Source organism: Dreissena polymorpha, chromosome 13 (assembly GCF_020536995.1).
Source record: "Dreissena polymorpha isolate Duluth1 chromosome 13, UMN_Dpol_1.0, whole genome shotgun sequence".
In the NCBI taxonomy this organism is placed as follows: domain Eukaryota; kingdom Metazoa; phylum Mollusca; class Bivalvia; order Myida; family Dreissenidae; genus Dreissena; species Dreissena polymorpha.
The window spans coordinates 75,233,940-75,258,714 of record NC_068367.1 but is presented as its reverse complement, the minus strand read 5'-3'; the positions used below and the strand labels follow the sequence as shown (position 1 = coordinate 75,258,714).

General features: G+C 36.3%; 1 protein-coding gene across 3 annotated transcripts in view; it reads left to right on the top strand.

Moving 5' to 3' along the window:
- LOC127856267 (mitochondrial inner membrane protein OXA1L-like) overlaps positions 1-24,775 on the top strand; it is a 43,103-nt gene that overhangs the window by 15,053 nt on the left and 3,275 nt on the right. For 2 of the 3 annotated variants that reach the window (XM_052392375.1, XM_052392374.1), the window contains exons 3-8: positions 1,052-1,259; positions 4,920-5,063; positions 11,943-12,028; positions 14,621-14,785; positions 20,469-20,573; positions 22,434-22,590. In XM_052392375.1, coding sequence (XP_052248335.1) covers positions 1,052-1,259; positions 4,920-5,063; positions 11,943-12,028; positions 14,621-14,785; positions 20,469-20,573; positions 22,434-22,590 — 865 coding nt within the window. Of the gene's footprint in view, positions 1-1,051; positions 1,260-4,919; positions 5,064-11,942; positions 12,029-14,620; positions 14,786-20,468; positions 20,574-22,433; positions 22,595-24,775 lie in introns of all 3 variants that reach the window. The other variant, XM_052392376.1, reaches the window with a different exon arrangement.

Below are 24,775 nucleotides of genomic sequence, written 5' to 3'. Positions count from 1 at the left end.
CCCACTATGTTGGTTTGAAGCGAGTTAAACCAAGATTTAACTCAGAAAAAACCAAGTCGGTAAGCTAAAAAACCCAGTCGGTAAGCTAAAAGCGTGTCTGAAAAACCCGCTTTTAGCACAGTGCAAATACCGCAGAGTTAAACACAGATGCCTGAAAATAACTCACTTTAAACCCACTTAAGACGGTTAAAAAAACCACTATGTTGGCTTTAAGCGAGTTAAACCAAGATTTAACTCGGATAAAACCAAGTCGGTAAGCAAAAAGTGTGTTTAAAAGACTCGCTTTTAGCTCGGTGCCAATACCGCAGGGTTAAACCCAGTTTAAAACTGGGTTATAACCGGATTTTGCTCACTTTTTTGGCAAGGGAGGGGGATGGGGGGGGTTACCTTATATGGCCATCTCAACACCTTTTTAACACACTAGAAGTCACTTTTATAGTCCAATATTCATGAAACATGGTCAGAATATACAGAGTTCAAAATGGTTGTGGTTTGTCAAACAAAAAAAACATGGCCGCCAGGAGAAAGGCAGTTTTCCTTATATGGCTGTAGTAAAACTTAGTTGAGAGTCTTAGTAGAAGTCACATTTTTAGTCCAACCATTGTGAAACCTGGTCAGAAGGTTTGTTCTAATTGTAGCATTTCCGAGTTTAAAAATTGTTGTGGTTTGTAAGAAAACATGGCCTCCAGTGAAGTGCAGTTGTAATTATATGGCTACAGTGAAACATTGATAACATTTAAGAAGTCACATTTCTAGTTCAATCTTCATGCAATTGGGTCAGAACATTTAGTACAAATAATAGCATGACTGAGTTCAAAAATGATTGGGGTTCGTTGAAAAACATGGCTGCCAGGAAGGCAGGGGCAGTTTTCCTTACATGGCTACAGTGAAACCTTGTTTACATTCTAGAAATCGCATTTTTTGTCCAATCTTTATGCAACTTGGTAAGAACCTAATAATCTAATGATATATCACCTGACTTTGTAAATGGCTCAGGTCCTCTAATAACATGTCTGTCAGAGGGCAAATGTTATATTCTTATGATCTGAAGATGGGTATACCAAGCGGCTACATACCAGATGTCCCGACGCCACCCAAGCTGGACATTATTGAGCACCTCCCACAACTAAATTCTCTCGGAGAGCCCTATCTGTCGAGCCTTGGCCTTGGGTCCTGGTTCCCACCTGGCAGGATGCAGGCCATATTGGAGTTCTTCCACGTGTCTGTCGATATACCTTGGTGGGCCAGCATCACTGCTGGTAAGTGTTGCTCTTTTAACCCTTTACCACTTAGATATGTATTTAACCCTTTACCACTTAGATACGTATTTAACCCTTTACCACTTAGAAATGTATTTTTACTCTTTTGTAGTCCCTTAGAAAATTAAATTTAATTAACAAGCTTTGTTACTTAATTCAAGTTTTAAAGGCTTAATTTCCATCCCTTAGATACTGATGAGCAGCAAACAGCATAAAACCTGAACATACTGTGAGTTACTCACAGTCTGTTCAGGTTTTATGATGTTTGCTGCTCATCAGTATTTAAGGTTTGGAAATGAAGCCTTAAAAACTTGAATTTAGTAAGAAAGTTCTTAAATTAAATTCTTTGGCAATTAAATATTACGTTCTAAGGGACAACAAATGCCTAAAAATATGTATCTAAGTTGTAAAGGGTTAACCAATTTTTATGAGACTGTAGATAAAGCAAGCTTTCATGGAGACCTGACTTTGGATTGTATTTGCTGTCTGTGGGTCCGCATGCAAGGTCACTGTGACTAAAAATGAAAAATTGTTTCTGCTTGATTACTTGAGTTTGAATGATTGTATTGCTCTGACATTATGTATGTAGATTACAGAAAAAAAGAATTGTTTGGGGATTGTACAATTCCTTACATTATTAAACTAATAAGTACAGTTGTTATTCATTACTGTTCTGTTAATTAAACCGAATGTTTGCTTAAAGTCACTATCACGCTCACCAATACATACGGCTACTGTATTATGCTATATAAAAACATTCAACAACAAGTAGTACCATACGATGGTTAATTACAATGGGAAGACCCTAAAAACAAGTAACATTGATGTAAAAACGTTATATTACAAGTTTTCAGCATCTAAATATCGTTCCACGATGTAATCTACTTTCGCTTTCGAGTCAGAATCGGATTCATTCGGGTTGCGTTCATTTGCATAATTTATACAAGCCATTTTCGCATTCGCTAAGTTCCAGTTACCCAGAATTCATTTGGATTTCACAGAATGATTATTCATGCAGGCTGTCAAGCGGTCATACTTTTTCCTACTTTTTCCTACTATTTCCTACTTTTTCATCAGGATCCTACTTTTTCCTATTTTTTTACCAAATCTTCCTACTATTCCTACTTTTGCATTTTCAATGGAGAAAAAAAAAGAGTTTATTTAGTAAACTTGCAGGATGAATGAATCTATGGCATGACTGTATCCCTGTTAATGTGCATTCATCTAGATGAGACCTGACAACCCATGCTGACTGTCTGCTAGCACCTCTTCAGGAAGCATAAATATTTATTTCTTATGTAACTTTTGAAATTATTGACACGTTTTTTTTAAGTAACAATAGTGCCTTGTTTACTTCCTTAGCATTTGTACACTGCAGACTTCACTACCTTACACAGTTCCAAGTGATGCACGAGCTGAGGGAAGCCATTGTTTATTCCAGTTTTATTTTGTTTCCATTGACAACAATTTAACCAAACCTTATGCATGTTTACATGATATTGCTGTTTGGAATGTAGAGATATAGAGATACATGTATTGTTTGAGTGGTTATGTAATATGGAATTTATTACACAAGTTATTGGAAAAAGATAAAACTGATGCTTTGCCGAGTTTTCATCATTTACAAATATAATGTAATAAATTCTGTATTACATGACAACGGATATGATGTTCTATTGATATCATAGGTACATCATGTTTAGTAATTAAAGATAAATGCACAGAGCCTAAATGCCCTGATACATTTTTATGCTCCCGGTAGGGTGGCATAAAGCAGTTGTTGTTGTTTTTCTTTTTCTTTTGTCCGTTTGTCTGTCTGTCTGTCTGTGTGTCCGTCCGAAAACTTTAATATGGGCCATAACTTTTGCAATATTTAAGATAGCAACTTGATATTTGGCATGCATGTATATCTCATAAAGCTGCACATTTCAAGTGGTGAAAGGTGAAGGTCATCCTTCAAGGTCAAAAGTAAAAAAAATACAATCCAAGGAAGTAATAAGCTTTAAAAGGGAGATAATTTCTAAACCTGCCAAATGATATATTGAAATTTTATTTCAAAGCGGCGCAATAGTGGGCATTGTGTTTCTGACAAACATAATTCTTGTATAATGATGCCATAGCTAGTGAGGTAACTTCAATGTGTTACAGCGTAGTATTCAAATTATTAGACGGCATTATTACACTCCCGCGAAGTCATCAATAATGTAAAAAAACATTATTTGAAATTGGAATAAACAATGTAGTGCAACTGTTTCATTACCCAATCAATGATGTCATAAAAGATGTCAGGTGATAAGGACATATCTCCAGTTGCATAATCTGCTCTGCAATGACCAGTCATTTTGAATATTTTGAATGTAACTGAAGTCATTATAACTGCACCCTATTGTCGATTAAAAGGTTTCACAATGTAGCTGTAGCAGAGCATTGACACTGCTTTATATACTAGTATTAATCTTATACAACAAGTTGGTGTATCACTAAATAAATTTGGTCTTCTGCTTAAGGATATAACATGCACAATATTTACCATTTTATATTGATACACAGAAGACCTCTAACCACTTATTTGATGATACACCAAAATGAACAGCATCTAATTATACTTATTTATCAGGGTAGCTTTGCTTGAAACTTAATTATCATAGACACACTATAAGTGCTAAAATGCCTAGTGGAAAAACAAATTTTAACCCTTCATGGATGGAGAAGTTGGACAACAGTGGAAAAACACTTGGATCATGGTGCAAGAGAGATACCGGCAATAAGTTTGCAAGATATTTTACTGTCTGAATGAAGTCCATCTTGTAGTAATTCTGGTGCTAATCAACTGATGAGTCATGCAGATGGATAAAAACACAAGGAAAACATGAAATACATGCATGATAATTCACAAAAGCGTTTGTTTGGAAGTGTCCCAAAGCCAAGTAGCTCTCAGGGTGGTGGGGATAAATCTATATGTATGCAAGTACATCCATCACACAAGGAACAGATACAAAAGGCTGAAATCTTCTGGGCCCTTAAGGTAGCTTCAAGTTGGTATCCATACAGTTCATGTGATGGCACTCCGACTCTGTTTCAAGCTATGTTTCCTGGACCTGTGTCTAAAAAATAAGTATTATCTATTCCTACTTTTGAGGGAAAAGTTCCTACTTTTTCCTACTTTTTCCTACTTTTTTCCTACTTTTCTTGCAAAAGTAGTTCCTATTTTTTCCTACTTTTTGAAAAAAGGTCACTTGACAGCCTGTTCATGAGAGCTACGTCATGCTTCCGACGCTTACCGTATCCAATCTCGTGTTCACCCGTAAATGTTCGGATATTTCACGGGAGATATAAATGGAATTATTTGTGGCCACAAAAAATAAAAACGAGCATTTTGTATCTCGTTAAATCAATTCTACCAGACAACATCTAACGTTGAAATTTTGCATTTTGCTAAAAGAAACATTGATTTTTTTATGGGTTAGCTTTATTTAACAAAATATTCAATATTTTTGAGCGTGATTGTTACTTTAAAGAAATTTCTGTGAGAAATATCTAAAAATAGAAATAAATATACCAGACATCTCTAATTTTGGAAACAAATTGATCCAATTTAGAAGGATGGCAGAGTCCACCAGGCATAAATGGGTTAACAGAGCAAGTCTCATATGCTTTTAGTGGCGATCACAGTCCGTTGTTTGTTGTTTCCCTTGCTGGTAAAACAGAGGAGGGTCCTCACAAACATGGTGAACCACAAACCCACTGTTGAAAGACTACAAAAGAGGGTTGAAATTGCAAAGGTCAAGGGAAACAATGTAGAAGGTAAGTTTCTATATTAACCCTTTGCATGCTGGGAAATTTGTCGTCTGCTAAAATGTTGTGTGCTGAATTTCTAGAATTAGCATTTTGTTCGATTTTTTTTTCAAAGAATACTATCAGAATAGCAAACAGTTTTGATCCTGATGAGACACCACGTTCTGTGGCGTCTCATCTGGATCCAAACTGTTTGCAAAGGCCTTCAAAATTCGTTGCCAAGCACTGAAAGAGTTAATTATATCAAGAATATGTGTACATAGAAAGAACAGTACACAAGAATCCGCTAACAACATACACGACCCATAATTCTAGAGGCAAGGTCAAGTTCACACATTGATGTCTAAGATAACAAATTTGATGATTTTTGTATCCTTAATTTAGCCATTACTTCATTATCAGGGGATTCTGGAATAACTATCTACAATGGTCTCCATTATTTGGCTGTGTGTCACAGGTTAGATTCAGGTCGCTAGGGTCAAGGTCAAGGTCACACAATAAGGTAAAATGTTACCAATTTTGCGAGGATTGTACCATACATAAAGAGATTTTCAAATTCCCTGATGTAATTGTTCATTATTATTAGGCAATGAGGCACATTCAAGTCCCATGTCCCTATGACCAAGGTCAAGGTCACACAATTAACATTGCACACCCCTTTTTAATAGCTTAGTTATCCCCCGCCATAGGCGGCGGGATATTGTTTTCGCGTTGTCCGTCCTTCCGTCTTTCCGTCGTCCGGCACTTTTTGTCCGGAGCCATCAGTGAGTCATTTTGATGTGCGTCCCGCGTGCCAGACGCACATTTTTTTCTGGGGACGCATCATTCTCAAACAGGTGCGTACTCGGGACGCATTGTTTTAAAAACTCAGATTTTCAACATCGTCAAAGTTGTACATGATACCGAGTTCGATTAGTGGAGATAAGCGAAACACATGTAAACACCGTTTTGAAAAGTAGAACGGAAGTAACATTACTACATTCAAAATGTAATACGCGTATTTTGATTGGTTGAAATATATCAATTACGGCGATATATTAAAAGTTCATTGGACATTTAATTTGCTGTCCCGAATGGTAAACAAAGAAAATGCCACCCAAAAAGGTTTTCAAAATTGATCCTCAACAATTTAAACTCACTGTGTAGATATTTATCGATAACGCAGCCTCGATGTAAAACATGTGGTTTAAATGTGAAGAATAAACGGTGGAAAACACATTTTGTGTTCGTCTGTTGTGAGCGCAAACAATTATATAGTAAAGCGATGTTATTATACTTTTCTGGATTAATTGATCATTGTTGTTTTTTTCTAAAGTGACAATTAAAAATGTGCAAGTTCTGAAATAAATAGCATCTTTTATTTTTATACGGTACATACATAATAGTGATACAGATTGTACAGTATTCCGTCCTATGTAACGTAGAATGTCAGTACATATAACAACACAGACATCTGCTGTTCATACTGGAGGATGTGAGAGGGGTTTTTATGTACAGAATAATGTCTTGACCAAATTCAGAAACAGTTTAACTGTAGGGAAACAAGACAAACTTATGAGAGTGAAGTTGTGCAATTTTGTCAGGAATGAATTTATGGAAAAAGCTCTCCCTGTAAGAAGAAAAAACAAGGCGAGAAGGCTATACACCTTAAATACAGTATGAGTGTTGTTACACTAAATCTGTATTGAAGGTGTAAACGTTTGGACCAAAGCAGAAATTGTCTTTTGTCACACTGTTTGAAAGGGCTAATTTTGAACAAAATTATAAACACTAGTCATCCAATTTATTAAAACTCTAGTCAGTCCAAATTGTTAAATATGTTAAAAGTTCTCTGTTTAAGATGTTATATGTTTCACTGTTTGTTATTTAAAGTAAAACAAATAAAGATTTTACTTGCTATAAACCTATTTCTTTTTTTAGCTGTAAAATTGCATAAATTTTGAGAGCCCCTGGCTAAGGCGTATCATGTTAAGTAGATTATTTGTAACTAATTTACAAAGACACAATCTTGGACTCATTGTTTTCAGTTTGGACCCATTGTTTCAAAATATGTGAGTCCCAGGGACTCATTGATGTAGATTTCAAAATGAATCACTGAGCCATATCTTGGAAATGCTTTGGCGGATTTCATTGAAACTTGGTATGAGTATATATATATGGATAAGAGGATAATGCACGCCAAATGGCATTGTACACCATCTGTTAATAATGGAGTGATGGCCCATTGTATCTTAAAAAAAATGCTTTTTAAGCTGAGTGTCAAATATAACACTTTTGTGTCCAGAAGCATATTGTCGGGGATATCAATTGAACGAATTTGCTTGTTATCATAATTTCTTCCTAAAACATATATTTTAATGATTTTTTTTTAAATAAACTAAATTAAAACACACTGATAGCTGAGAGAGGCACAAGCTTGTCCTTACACACCATCTTTAAAGAACATTATTAATGGCATCCTTTGTAACTTAAACAAAATCATTTTCATTTTGGATATTTTCAGGCAGATCTTCATTTTAAAACTGCTTTTATAAGTTAAACCTTTATTTAAGTATATGAATGAATGATTCTATCAGTAGCTGTGTACAGAGTTATGTGTTGCAAGAATTTGGTGGGAGATATCCTTTCAACAAATTTGCTTGTTCAAACTTAAAATATGTCAACTCATCCTATAGTGAGAAAAAGTGGGGATATTGTGGTGATGTGCTTCTGTCCGTCCTGGCCACCTGCTCCTCCTACACTATTAGCACTAGAACCTTATAACTTACAAACATGGTAGCTATGAGCATATGTGCGACGGTGACAGTGACGAAATTTTGATCTGACCCCTGGGTCAAAAGTTATGGGGGTTGGGGCGGGGCCAGGTCAGAGTTTTTCACTCATTTTTATGTCCCCCACCCACTATAGTGGGGGACATATTGTTTTTGCCCTGTTTGTCTGTTGGTCTGTTTGCTCCAACTTTAACATTTGCAATAACTTTTTCAATATTCAAGATAGCAACATGATATTTGGTATGCATGTGTGTATCATGGAGCTGCACATTTTGAGTGGTGAAAGGTCAAGGTCATCCTTCAAGGTCAGAGGTCAAATTTATGTGGCCAAAATCGCTCATTTTATGAATACTTTTGCAATATTGAAGATAGCAACTTGATATTTGGCATGCATGTGTATCTCATGGAGCCGCACATTTTGAGTGGTAAAAGGTCAAGGTCAAGGTCATCCTTCAAGGTCAAAGGTAAAAAAAATAAAATCAAAGCGGCTCAGAAGGGGACATAGTGTTTCTGACAAACACATTTCTTGTTTTATGTTATTTTACATTAACTTCTTCATTTCTGCACTGATTTACTTCAAATTGATACTGAGCCTCTCTTATGACAATACAGTCAATCTCAACTATGCATGGCCCCATTACCAACCCTGGGGCGCCCCGGCCACATAGGCCACGCCCACCCAAAATTGCCTTTTACTATAATTTATTCATTTCTACACCGATTCATTCAAATTGATACTGAACCTCTCTTATGACAATACTGTCAATCTCAGCTATGCATGGCCCCATTACCAACCCTAAGGCACCCCGCCCACATAGGCCACGCCCACCCAAAATTGCCTTTTACTATAATTTCTTCATTTCTACACCGATTCACTTCAAATCGATACTGAACCTTTCTTATGACATACGGTCAATCTCAGCTATGCATGGCCCCATTACCAACCCTTGGACACCCCGCCCACATAGGCCACGCCCACCCAAAATTGCCTTTTACTATAATTTCTTCATTTCTACACTGATTCACTTCAAATTGATACTGAACCTCTCTTATGACAATACAGTCAATCTCAACTATGCATGGCCCCATTACCAACCCTGGAGCGCCCCCCACATAGGCCATGCCCACCCAAAATTGCCTTTTACTATAATTTCTTCATTTCTACACCGATTTACTTCAAATTGATACTGAACATCTCTTATGACAATACTGCCAATCTCAGCTATGCATGGCCCCATTACCAACCCTAAGGCACCCCGACCACATAGGCCACGCCCACCCAAAATTGCCTTTTACTATAATTTCTTCATTTCTACACCGATTCACTTCAAATCGATACTGAACCTTTCTTATGACATACGGTCAATCTCAGCTATGCATGGCCCCATTACCAACCCTTGGACACCCCGCCCACATAGGCCACGCCCACCCAAAATTGCCTTTTACTATAATTTCTTCATTTCTACACTGATTCACTTCAAATTGATACTGAACCTCTCTTATGACAATACAGTCAATCTCAACTATGCATGGCCCCATTACCAACCCTGGAGCGGCCCCAACATAGGCCATGCCCACCCAAAATTGCCTTTTACTATAATTTCTTCATTTATACACAGATTTACTTCAAATTGATACTGAACATCTCTTATGACAATACGGTCAATCTCAACTATGTATGGCCCCATTACCATCCCTGGGGCGCCCCGCCCATAATAGGCCACACCCACGCAAAATTGTCTTTTACTATAATTTCTTCATTTCTACACATATTTACCTCTAATTGATACTGAACTTCTCTTATGACAATATGGTCAATCTCAACTATGCATGGCCCCAATACCAACCCTGGGGCCCCCCTGGGTCAAACATGCGGCGTGGGGATACGCATCGGCCTCTGCCGCGCCATTTCTAGTTTGCCCTTAGTAATTGCTGATCAAGCTGCTTGGTGGTATTAGTCATTGTTGTTACAAGGCTCTAGTTTTCAGTTGACTGGGTTGTTGACCCAGTTGTTACAAGGCTCTAGTTTTCAGTTGGCTGGGTTGTTGATCCAGTTGTTACAAGGCTCTAGTTTTCAGTTGGCCATGTTATTAACCCAGTTGTTACAAGGCTCTAGTTTTCAGTTGGCTGGGTTATTAACCCAGTTGTTACAAGGCTCTAGTTTTCAGTTGGCTGGGTTATGAACCCAGTTGTTCAATGCTCTAGTTTTCAGTTGGCTGGGTTATTAACCCAAATGTTACAAGGCACTAGTTTTCAGTTGGCTGGGTTATTAACCCAGTTGTTACAAGGCTCTAGTTTTCAGTTGACTGGGTTGTTGACCCAGTTGTTGCAAGGCTCTAGTTTTCAGTTGACTGGGTTGTTGACCCAGTTGTTACAAGGCTCTAGTTTTCAGATGACTGGGTTGTTGACCTAGTTGTTACAAGGCTCTTGTTTTATGTTGGCTGGGTTGTTGACCCAGTTGTTTCAAGGCTCTAGTTATCCCCATGCTTTTTGGAGAAAAAGTGAGGATTATGTGGTTATCTCCGCCGTCTGTCCGTCCTGGCCACTATCTCCTCCTACACTATTAGCACTAGAACCTTAAAACTTACACACGTGGTAGCTATGAGCATATGTGCGACCGTGCACTGTTATGAATTTTGATCTGACCCCTTGGTCAAAAGTTATGGGGGTTGGGGTGGGGCCGAGATTTTCACTCATTTTTTATGTCCCCCACCCACTATAGTGGGGGACATATTGTTTTTGCCCTGTCTGTTGGTCTGTACGTTTGCTCCAACTTTAACATTTGCAATAACTTTTTCAATATTCAAGATAGCACCTTGATATTTGGCATGCATGTGTATCTCATAGAGCTGCACATTTTGAGTGGTGAAAGGTCAAGGTCATCCTTCAAGGTCAGAGGTCAAATATATGTGGCCAAAAATCGCTAATTTTATGAATACTTTTGCAATATTGAAGATAGCAACTTGATATTTGGCATGCATGTGTATCTCATGGAGCCGCACATTTTGAGTGGTGAAAAGTCAAGGTGAAGGTCATCCTTCAAGGTCAGAGGTCAAATATTTGTGGCCAAAATCGCTCATTTTATGAATACTTTGGCAATATTGAAGATACCAACTTGATATTTGACATGTATGTGTATCTCATGGAGCCGCACATTTTGAGTGGTGAAAGGTCAAGGTCATCCTTCAAGGTCAGAGGTCAAGTATATGTGGCCAAAATTGCTCATTTTATGAATACTTTAGCAATATTGAAGATACCAATTTGATATTTGGCATGCATGTGTATCTCATGGAGCCGCACATTTTGAGTGGTGGAAGTTCAAGGTCAAGGTCATCCTTCAAGGTCAAGGTCATCCTTCAAGGTCAAAGGTCAATTATTATTTTTTAAGCAACGTTCTCATGAAGCTGCACATTTTGAGTGGTGGAAGTTCAAGGTCAAGGTCATCCTTCAAGGTCAAGGTCATCCTTCAAGGTTAAAAAAAATATAAAAATTTCAAAGCGGCGTTCTCATGAAGCTGCACATTTTGAGTGGTGGAAGTTCAAGGTCAAGGTCATCCTTCAAGGTCAAAGGTAAAAAAATAAATTCAAAGCGGCGCAGAAGGGGACATAGTGTTTCCGACAAACACATTTCTTGATTTAGGTTATTTTACATTAACTTCTTCATTTCAACACAGATTTACTTCAAATTAATACTGAACATCTCTTATGGCAATAGGCTGAATCTCAACTATACATGGCCCCATTACCAACCCAGGGGCGCCCCTGGGTCAAACATTAGGCGTGGGGATACGCGTAGGCCTCTGCCTCGCCATTTTTAGTTTTCAGTTGGCTGGGTTGTTAACCCTTTAACACTTAGATACGTATTTACCCTTTACCACTTAGATACGTATTTTTAGGTTTTTGAAGTCCCTTAGAAAGTTAAATTGAATTTTAGACCTTTCAAGTTTTAAAGGCTTCAACTCCAAACCTTAGAAACTGAAGAAGTCGCAGTCTGTTCAGGTTTTATACTGTTTGCACATAACCATTTTCACTTTGCTTCTAAGTGGGAAAGGTTTAAGAGAATGGAATATTGGGTTTTAGTTTCATTTTTACAGTGTAACAGATTTTGTCCATTTTAGTTGCGAAGTACGCACAACAGTTGAGAGAGTTCATGGTACAGAATGAGATAAATCCATTAAAATCTCTCTACGCGCCACTTGTGCAGGTAATGCAGCTCCAAGCTGTGTTTTGGATTATAGCGTGTATTTTTTTTAGCTCACTGAGCACATATGCTCATGGTGAGCTTTTCTACTCGCCTTTTGTCCGTCATGTGGCGTCAACATTTGCCTTGTTAACACTCTAGAGGCCACATTTATTGTCCGATCTTAATGAATTTTAGTCAGAAGATTTGTGCCAATCATAGTTTGGACGAGTTTGAAAATAGCTCCGGTTGGTTGAAAAACATTGGCTTTAGTAAAATCTTGTTAACACTCTAGAGACCACATTTATTTTCCGATCATCATGAAAAACGGTCAGAAAATATCATGGAGATTTTAAAATGGTTCCACCAGGGGGGGGGGGCATTTTGCCTTTTATGGCTATTGTAAAAATTTGTTAACACTCTATAGAGGCCACATTTATTGTCCGATCATTATGAAACTTGGTCAGAAAATTTGTCCCAATGATATCTTGGACTAGTTTGAAAATGGTTCCACTTGGTTGAAAAACATGGCTGCCAGGGGCAGGGCATTTTTTCCTTATATGGCTATAGTGAAATCTTGTTAACACTCTTAAAGTCAAATTGATGGTCCAATCTTCATGAAACTTTGTCAGAACATTGGTTCTAATGATATCTTGGACGAGTTTGAAAATGGTTCCAGTTGGTTGAAAAACATGGCCACCAGGAGGGCAGGGCATTCTTTATATGGCTTGAGTAAAACCTTGTGTACATTCTAAAAGTCACATTTATTGTCGAATCTTCATGAAACTTGGTTAGAACATTCTAATGATATCTTGGGCTGCACAGAACAGGTCAGCTGCTTTGTTTCTCAGGTTAGCGGCCCTTGGCCTTTCAGGCCCTCTTGTTGCTTTATATTTTACAACCTGTGCCTTTTGGGTTTGGAAAAATAGCACGATGAACCATGAAATCAGGCAAAATGGATCATTATTAATATGATTATAAATGACAGTATTCCATGGTTTGTAAGTGCATGCTTAACTGCATTTTTTTAAATTATAAAGTGATACAGAATTATATAGCTGTGTGTTAAAACTAAAAAAAACAATTATTGAGTTTATTGGAAAAGTTTGGCATCATTTTACGGAAAGTTTAGTCAGATGTTTTGGGAAAAAATTTAATTCTTGCCATTGCGAAACTTCCTGTTAAGAGGCTGTTATTTAGGGCAAACAAATCACTTTAAAGCTATGTTTTGCGTTACGATTCACTGCTTTTTTTATGCCCGGTTGGAGTGGAAGGCATTAACCCTTTGCATGCTGGGAAATTTGTTGTCTGCTAAAAATGTTGTCTGCTGAATTTCTAAAATTAGCATTTTCTGTGATTTTTCTTTCAATGAATACTATCAAAATAGCAAACAGTTTGGATCCTGATGAGACGTTCTGTGGCATCTCTTCTAGATCCAAACTGTTTGCAAAGGCCTTCAAAATTCGGTTCCAGCACTGAAAGAGTTAAGAATTGCACTTGTCTGTCTGTCAGTACTTAAGTTTTTATGTCCAGAAGATTATTGCTTTGAACTCATCTTGAGCTTCTGGATGGATCTTGCTCAAACTTGTACAGTTTAATGTCCTTAATTTGTGGATGAAGGCAAAGAAAGGAATTTGGGTTGCGAATATTTTGGCAGAGCAATGGCAGTTTGTCTGTATTTTTGTCCCCTACAGGTGAAACCGGAGGGGACTTATGGTTTGCACTCTGTGTGTCAGTCTGTCTGCACAGGCTAATATGGGAGGTTACTTTATGCACATGAATTATGCCCAGAACGCCACTTCATTTATTATTGCAAAATTGCTGTAATTAAAAATATTGAGATCAAATTAACACATAGTACGTCCTTTGCTTTTAATTAAATAAGTGTGTCTTAAGTTGCTTTCACGCATGTACATACGCAGCTATTTACATTTTCAGAATATCATATTTGTCAAAACGAAACACATAAAAGTCTATGTTTAAAAGTTAATGACCTTGGCTTTCAAAAAACTGATGCATGTAGAGATATATGATTTTTTTTTTGTTAAACCAAGTGCCTATTGAAAATTGATGTATTATATATATTTTGAAAAGCATTTATCAATTCTTAGATTAAAGGGAATTTGTGGAAAACCTGTGCTTCTTTTTAAAGGCCTTACAGTTAGTGAGTTATATATAAAATAAAAACGTTTTCGGTGGGGGGGGGGGGTTCGGTATAATTTTCCAGCGTCATTTCACATGGCCCACTTTTTGGACCTATGAAAATTTACTATGCAAAATGAAGTGAAGTATAGTAATACTCAATAATCAGCACTTAACGTCATTGTAATATTTGAGATTTTTAAATATGAGCTCTGTGAAAAGGGGTTTTAATAGATGTTCACAAAGTGTCTTCACAAATTAGACTGCGAAGACCGCAGAGGCTCATCAGAGATTACAATTTTTGACTCATGGAATTTTTTGTCTCCTCTTTACAAAAATCCAGTTGAGGTAGACAGTGTCATCCCTGATAAGCCTGTGCGGACTGCACATGCTTAACTGGGACGACACTTAACACCCATGCATTTAACACCGTTTTATTACAGCTTGACTTGTATTTTTTCTCTCTCTTGATAGTTTCCGCTGATGTTGTCCATGTTTCTCGGACTGAGAAGCATGGCCGCTCTCCCCGTGGAGAGTTTCAAGTCGGGAGGGGCCCTCTGGTTCACGGATCTCACAGTGCCGGACCCCTACTTTGTGCTGCCTGTTGTCACCTTTGCCTCCCTGTTGCTAATTGTAGAGGTATGTTAATATAGTTTCTGATCCATGCTTTATCTAGTATCAGACAGATGCTTACACAAATGGTAACATTTACATGATAGTTTTTACGTTTTTTCTACAGCATTATTGCTTGTCGCCAAAAAGTTGTTAACTTCCGTGATCGCTGTTATAGAATACTGTTTGAAACATATGCACGTTATATAAAGCAGTGGTTGACTTTATTTGAAAGTTGTATAACTCGGCTTTTTCAAAGATCGATTCTGTTTATATATAATCATAAAGATATTTATGGTAATGATCACATACAGAATCACGGATAGAGAAGGATAAAAACGAAATTAACCTCCGTGATTGCAGTAAACAGAAATTCTAATAAGTTTTCATGTCACTGATTGCATTTCAATTTAATTTTTTGCTTATATACAAAATCAGGACCACTTAATTTCTTTAATTTCATTGTTTTCTTATTTAAAGTGCCAAAAACATTGCCATATTTTAACTTCTGTGACCGTTAACATCTGTTATAAAATCGGTATAAATCGATTAACCTTAAGTGAGTCGCAGACACTGACAATAGTAACGCTGAGCAATGGAATAAAGTTGATATTGGTGATTATTGTGCAGCTTTGTACGATTCTGAGTGGTACATAGGGTTTGTTACGGAAATTGATGACACAGAAAGCAAAACAAAAATCAACTTTATGGACGAAGTTGGGAAGAGAGAAATATCTTTCCACTGGCCATCAAAACGTGACGAAACTTGGATATCTTAACGAAGATCCTAGTGCCGTACGCTTATGGGTCTAGAAAAAGATTCTTTACACCAGGGAGTGATCTACTTGATCTTATTGAGCGAATATATGAACAGAGTACAGAGGTAAAAAATTATTAACTTCCGTTTCCAAACATACTGATATCTGAAAGACCATTAACGCATGTAAAGTTTGCAAATATGAACTATTTAGAAGTTTGTCGTCTTAAACATGTAAAGAATGTTGCTTAGGCGATCGAATCTGTGTGTGAATTTATATATAATATGGTGAAGTTTGAGTAGTAGATCCAATATTCATGAGTTAAAAATGTTACTAGTTTTTAGGGCTGTTACCACAGTAATTCAGTATGTTTATTTAAATATTAACAGCCATTTCTGCAGTGTATGATGACAAATACTTACATAGTTGTGATAAAACTAGCCTTAGCATATGGTTTTTTTTGTTTAAATTTACAACGAAGTAAACGGAAAATAAACTTCCGTTACATTTCACATTTCTTAAAAATATATATTTACTCACACGTGGCGGCGCATAGGTTGGTGTCAATATGTATCTAACGCTGCGCTACATATAAATTAATACTTGTATGGTATAATTTGAAATTTAGAAAGTTATTCGTGTGTTTGTATTAGAATGTTCCAGTTAAAACTACATTCTTCTTATTTGTGAGGTTGTCGATACGCTCCCAAAATGCCGCGTATGTGTGTGAATATGTTTCCAGTAACCTTACTAAAATTTTTATTTATATTTAGCTACTAAATATTATATTATATTTTATTGTATTCTAAGAAAATAAGGACCGTGTTTGTCATTTGAAAAAAGTTGATGTTACTGTTAACTTCCGTTACTTTTTACTTTTGCTTGTTTGTTTAAGTGTTACACAGCAAATACGTTGGTTTCTAGGGCTTGTCATGCTGTTATGTCAGATACATAATGAATGGCTGGTTTAAAAAATATACAAAATTATTCTGTTGATCTTTTCTTTTCTTGCAATGTAAATGTAACTAATGCAAAATGAAGGAATAACTGTAAACAAAAGCTATGCCATCTGAATAGTCAAATATCTCATCAGCTGTTGGTGATTTGTATCATGATTCTATCGTACCATACGTTGGAATGTGTTCATGATATCGTCATTTGCCAGAAATTTCCGATTTATATCTCCAGAACAGAAGGATTGACAATAAAATGATCCAAGTAGAAGTTTAACTTCCGTTACTTGAAAAATACTCTAATTAATACGATTGTGAATATTTTGAAAAAGGTAAATAATTGATTAGAGCAAAAAAATGCTCATACTTCTGAATAATTGTTCTTTTGAAAACCGTTTCTAATTGTATGATCTAATGACATTGATTTTTTACTATTTTGCAAGGTCTATGGCACCAAAAAAACGAGAATGGCTGATTAAAGCTTACTTTAATATCAGATCCATTCTTACACACATATCTTAGCCATGATTACTTGCATAACTGACAATCATATTTACACCATATCTTACCAAATGCTTACACCATATCTTACCAATGCTTACACTATATCTTATGAATGCTTACACCATATCTTTCCAAAGGCTTACACCATATCTTACCAAAACTTACACCATATCTTACCAATGCTTACGCCATATTATAACAATGCTTACACCATATCTAACCAATGCTTTCACCATATTTAACAAATGCTTACACCCATATATTACCAATACTTACATCCATATGTAACTTATGCTCACACCATATCTTACCAATGCTTACACCATATCTTACCAATATTTACACCCATATCATACCAATGCTTGCACCCATATCTTACCAATTCTTACACATATCTTACCAATGCTTACACCATATCTTACCAATTCTTACATCATATCTTACCAATGCTTACACCATATCTTACCCATACTTACACCCATATCTTATCAATGCTTACATCATATCTTACCAATGCTTACACCACATATTTTCAATGCTTACACCATATCTTGCCAATGCTTACACCTATATTTTACTAATGCTGACATCATATCTTACCAATACGTACACCAATATATTACCAATGTTTACACCATGTCTTACTCATGCTTACATTTATATCTTACCAATACTTAAACCAAATCTTACCAATGCTTACACCATATCTTACCAATGCCTAAACCATATCTTACCAATGCTTAAATCTTAGCCTACAAATGCTTACACCATATCTTACCAACACTAACACCAATATCTAACCAATGCTTACACCATATCTTACTACTGCTTACACCATATCTTACCAATGCTTACACCCACATCTTACCAATACTAACACCCATATCTTACCAAACATACACCATATCTTACCAATGCTCACACCATATTTTACCAATATACACCCATATCTTACCAATGCTTACACCATATCTTACCAAAGCTTACACCATATCTTACCGCTTACACCTTATCATAACAATGCTAACACAATATCTTACTAAAGCTTACACCATATCTTACCAATACTTAAACCTATATCTTACCAATGCTTACACCATATCTTACCAATGCTTAAACAATATATTTACAATGCTTACACCATATATTACCAATGCTTAAACAATATCTTAACAATGCTTACACCATATCTTACCAATTCTTAAACAATATCTTAAAAATGCTAAAACCATATCTTACCAATACTTACACCATATCTTACCAATGCTTACACCATATCTTACCAAAGGCTTACACCATATCATAACAATGGTTACACCATATCTTACCAATGCTTACACCATATCTTACCAATACTTACACCCATATCTTACCAATGCTTACACCATATCTTACCAATGCTTAAAGCCACACACCTTGAAATGAAGTACATGGCATATAAAATTTAAGTATAAATAAGAAACATATTTTATCTATGCCAATTAGAATATATTTGGTGGTTACAAGATAGAAATCCGTCTCTTTTGGGCTTTAAAACTTATAAAATAATCGCGTTTGTCGAAATGGACGTATTTGTCTTGAAATCCTACTTTCGGTTTTAAATGCGGTACCGTTTGAAAAATAATAAATTACATGCAAACTAGGCTAAAGATTTAATTTTATCTATCTCAATTAGAATATATCTGGTGGTTACAAGGTAGAAATGCATCTGTTTACGCTGTAAAACTTAAAATTAATCGCGTTTGTCCAAATGGGACGTATAAGTATAGAAATCCTACTTTCGGTTTAACAATTTAAAATAATAATAAATTTCTTGCTAACTAAGCTATAGATTTAAGGACAATTTTTCACACTTTCAAATTACATCTTTATGTATTGATTAACGTGTACTTCATTTCAAGGTGTGTGGCTTTAAACAATATCTTAACAATGATTACACCATATCTTACCAATGCTTAAATGATATAACAACAATTTTTACACCACATCTTAACAATGCTTACACCAAATCTTACCAATGCTTAAATGATATCTTAACAATGCTTACACCATATCTTACCAATGCTTAAACAATATCTTAACAATGCTTACACCATATCTTACCAATGCTTAAACTATATCTTAACAATGCTTACACCATATCTTACCAATGCTTAAACAATATCCTAGCAATGCTTACACCATGTCTTACCAACGCTTAAACGATATCTTAACAATGCTTACACCATATGTTACCAATACTTAAACAATATCTTAACAATGCTTACACCATATCTACCCATGCTTACATCACATCTTACCTATGCTTACACCATATCTTACCTATGCTAACACCATATTTTACCAATGCTTAAAACGATGAATGCTAACACCCATATCTGAATGATGCTTACCCCCGTATTTGACCCAAAACTTACTTTATGACTCTTACTTGCTCACATTTATCATGAAATCATTTCCTGTGTCTGGTCAATTTACATAATATAAATAGAACACTTTTACTGTAGTAAAGCATAGACTCAGTTTATTTTTAACAATTTTTTTTCTGGGTTTATAGAAACCATAGCATGAAATTATAATTCAGGGCATACGTTTAAAGCTATAAATTTAAGTGAAAATTACTTATGCATAAAATATATTATTCAAAGCTGTAGGAGGTTAATAATCTCCTTGGGTTGTACCTATGGTTTATAGCTTTATCATTGCAGATAAATCATTCTGGTTCATGGGTGAAGTAATTACCAAAGTGATAGATCTTGTATATTAATAGCTTTGTGATATTAAATGAAAGATCTAGTATATGAATAGCTTTTGTGTGCTTAGGTGATAGATCTAGTATATTAATAGCATGTGTATGTTTAAATGATATATATTGTATACTAAGAGATCTGGTGTGCTTAATTGATAAATCTTATATATTTATAGCTTGGGTGTGCTTAAGAGATAGATCTTGTATAGTAAGAGCTCTGGTTCGATTAAGTTATAAATCTTGTATATTAATAGCTTTGTGAGATTACATGAAAGATCTAGTATATGAATAGCATTTGTGTGCTTAAGTGATAGATCTGGAATAGTAAGAGCTTGGATGTGCTTAAGTGAGAAATTTTGTATACTCAGAGCTAGGGTGTGCTTAAATGATAAATTTAGCATTATCAGAGCTTGGGTGTGCTTAAGTAATAAATCTTGTGTAGTCAGAGCCAGAGTGTATCTTGATATATCTTGTATAGTAAGAGCTTGGGTGTGTTAATTGAAAAAAAATAGTATACTCAGAGCTCTGGTGTGCTTAAGTGATAGATTGTGTATAGTAAGAGCTTGGGTGTGCTTAAGTGATAAATTTAGTATACTCAGAGCTCTGGTGTAAAGTATTAAGGTTTATTTATTAATGTAATAACAGCTCTGGTGTGTTTAAGTGATTTATCTTGTATTGAAAGGGCTTGGGTGTGCTTAAGTGTGATATATCTTATATAAAAAGAGCTTTGGTGTGTGTGTTTCCAGGTTGGATCTGAGTCTACAAAGGCGTCCCATATGGCCCATCACATGAAGTGGTTCATGCGAGCCATGCCTGTAGTAGCTATGGTCATCACAGCCAGTCAGCCTGCGGTAAGCAAGCTTACTGATATTTTAAATTAGTTTATTCGCATACACATTGGTGTATTACATGTTGGATGCAAATTGTTATTGATATAAACAATTTATTTCATATGCCAATATTCACCAAATTTTGTACTTGGAGAAAGCACCCCTTACCACTTAGATACACATGTTGATGCATTTGTAGTCCCATAGAAAGTTAAATTTAATTAAATACCTTTATTACTAAATTCACGTTGTAAAGGCTTCATATCCATCCCTTAGCTACTGATTAGCAGCAAACAGCATACAATCTGAACAGACTGCGAATGACTTGCAGGCTGTTCTGGTTTTATGCTGTTTGCACATAGCCATTTCACTTTGCTTTTAAGTGGGAAAGGGTTAAGAAAGAAAGAAATATGCAACTGTGTTAGTTTATGCGTCTGATGTTTACTTATCAAATTGGGAAGGAATTGTAATGTACAAAAAAAAAACAATAATGTGGTAATTGCTCCTAAGATAGTAATCTTTAAATATAAGACTCATCCCTTTTTACTCTGTCATAAAAGTAACAAGGTAAGATTAAGATATCATCATTTTAATCTACCGGTATTTGTATTTTCATAGCATGATTTAATTGATATGATTTTCAAACGTGGACAAAGTTCTTTGACCATAAATTGATTTTTCATTTTCCATATTTTTGTGTAATTTTGGCCGGAGTCCTGTGTTTACAAACATGTTTTTTTTTAAACTGAACTTGTACATTTGCTTGTTATCCCTTGCCATAGGCGGAGGGATACTGTTTTGGTGTTGTCCGTCTTTCCGTCCGTCCTTCCGTCTTTCCGTCCGTCTGTCCGGAGCCATATCTTGGTAGTGCTTTGGCGGATTTCATTGAAACTTGGTATGAGGATATTTATGGATAAGAGAAAGATGCACGCAAAATGGTATTGTACACCATCTGTAAATAACAGAGTTATGGCCCTTTGTTTCTTGAAAAAATGCTTTTTGTGTGTGTCCAGAGCAATATCTTGGAAATGCTCTGGCGGATTTCATTGAAACTTAGTATGGGTATGTATATCAATAAGAGGATGATGCACACCAAATGGCATTGTACACCATCTGTTAATAACGGAGTCCTTTGTATCTTGTAAAAATGCTTTTTTAAGTGTCAAATATAACACTTTTGTGTCCAGAAGCATATTGGCGGGGGATATCAATTCAACGAATTTGCTTGTTTTTAATCTTTTCATTTAAATTTTGAAATGCATGTCTCAAAATGTTTTCATTATGTCATCTGAAATTGGAGGAATACAAGGAACTTATCTGTGCAATATTGTCTTATGTATAAACATGGTTGCTTTTAAGCAAATACATATTAGAAAAGGCGCACATGTATTATAGTTTTATTATGCCCCTGGTAGGTTAGCATATAGCGGTTGAACTGTATGTCAGCTTGTCAGTCTGTGCGTCTGTCCGAAAACTTTAACATTGGCCATAACTTTTTCAATATTGAAGATAGCAACTTGATATTTGGCATGCATGTGTATCTCATGAAGCTGCACATTTTAAGTGGTGAAAGGTCAAGGTAAAGGTCATCCTTCAAGGTCGAAAGTAAAAAATACAATCCAAGGGAGGTAATAATCTTTAAATGGGAGATAATTTCTAAACCTGCCAAATGATATATTGAAATTTTATTTCAAAGCGGCGCAATAGGGGGCATTGTGTTTCTGGCAAACACATCTCTTGTTTCTTCTCTAGTTTACAACCTTTGGTCAACAACTAAAGACATTAAAATGTGCGCACACAAATGCATCCAAGTACAGGTACTGTATTAAAATCACTAGAAGAGGAAAGTGAGGAATTATTTTGAATTGTTCACCATTTCAGGCACTTGCCTTTTACTGGACGGTAAACAACATAATGAGTCTTATAGTGGCCATGCTGTTTAAGACAGATGTAGTTAAACGAGTGTTCAAGATTCCACAGATCTACAATGAAAAAGTCAAGCCAGAGAGCAAGGGCTTTGTGCAAGGCTTTAAGGATAGTAGGTACCACAGTATTCCCTAGGCTCTATCCCTATAACCTTGAATACTCCAGCCAAGTATTACTGGGCTAATTGATATATGTACAGCCATAGGGATAGTAGAAACCGGAGTGGATTATTGCAAAGCTCAATGATATATGCAATGCCTTAGGGATAGTAGGTACCAGAGAGGATTATTGCCAAGCTCAATGATATATGCATAGCCATAGGGATAGTAGGTAACAGAGTGGATTATTGCAAAGCTCAATGATATATGAAATGCCATAGCGATAGTAGGTATCAGAGAGGATTATTGCCAAGCTCAATGATATATGCATAGCCTTAGGGATAGTAGGTAACAGAGTGGATTATTGCAAAGCTCAATGATACATGCAAGGCTTGAGGGATAGTAGGTACCAGAGTGGTTTATTGCCAAGGTCAATGATATATATGCACAGCCATAGGGATAGTAGGTACCAGAGTGGATTATAGCCAAGCTCAATGATATACATGTATGCAAGGCCATAGGAAAAGTAGGAAGGTACCAGTGTGGATTATTGCCAAGCTCAATGATATATGCAAGGCAATAGGGATAGTAGGTACCAGAATGGATTATGCCAAGCCCAATGATATATGCACAGCCATAGGGATAGTAGGTACCAGAGTGGATTATTGCCAAGCTCAATGATATATGCAAGGCCATAGGGATAGTAGGTACCAGAGTGGATTATTGCCAAGCTCAATGATATGTGCAAGGCCATAGGGATAGTAGGTACCAGCCTGGATTATTGCCAAGCTCAATGATATGTGCACAGCCATAGAGATCGTAGGTACCAGAGTGGATTATTGCAAAGCTCAATGATATATGCAAAGCCATAGGGATGGTAGGTACCAGAGTAGATTATTTCCAAGCTCAATGGTATATGCAAGGGGATAGTAGGTACCAGAGTGGATTATTGCAAAGCTCAATGTTATATGCAAGGCTTTAGGGATAGTAGGTGCCAGAGTGGATTATTGCAAAGCTCAATGATACATGCAAGGCTTTATGGATAGTAGGTACCAGAATGGATTATTGCAAAGTTCAATGATATATGCAAGGCTTTAGGGATAGTAGGTACCAGAGTGGATTATTGCAAAGCTCAATGATACATGCAAGGTTTAGGGATAGTAGGTGCCAGAGTGGATTATTGCAAAGCTCAATGATATACGCAAGGCTTTAGGGATATTAGGTACCAGAGTGGATCATTACTTAGGTCAATGAGATATGCACTGTCATAGGGTTAGTACGTATCAGAGTGGATCATTGCAAAGCTCAATGATATATGCAATGCCATAGGGATAGTATGTACCAGAGTGGATAATTGCAAAGCTAAATGATACATGCAAGGCTTTTGGGATAGTAGGTACCAGAGTGGATTATTACAAAGCTCAATGATATATGCACAGCCATAGGGATAGTAGGTAGCAGAGTGGATTATTGCAAAGCTCAATGATACATGCAAGGCTTTAGCGATAGAAGGTACCAGAGTGGATTATTGCAAAGCTAAATGATACATGCACAGCCATAGGGATAATAGGTACCAGAGTGGATTATTGCAAAGCTCAATGGTACATGCAAGGCTTTAGGGATAGTAGGTACCAGAGTGGATTATTGCAAAGCTAAATGATATATGCACAGCCATAGGGATAATAGGTACCAGAGTGGATTATTGCAAAGCTGAATGGTACATGCAAGGCTTTAGGGATAGTAGGTACCAGAGTGGATTATTGAAAAGCTCAATGATATGTGCACAGCCATAGGGATAGTAGGTACCAGAGTGGATTATTGCAAAGCTCAATGATACATGCAAGGCTTTAGGGATCGTAAGTACCAGAGTGAATTATTACAAAAGTAAATGATACATGCAAGGCTTTTGGGATAGTAGGTACCAGAGTGGATTATTGTAAAGCTAAATGATACATGCAAGACCATAGGGATAGTAGGTACCAAAGTGGATTATTGCATAGCTCAATGATATATGCAAGGCCATAGGGATAGTAGGTACCAGAGCGGATTCTTACAAAGCTCAAAGATATATGCAAGGCCATAGGGATAGTTGGTACCAGAGTGGATTATTGCAAACCTCAAAGATATATGCACAGCCATAGTAATAGTAGGTACCAGAGTAGATTATTGTAAAGCTAAATGATACATGCAAGGCCATAG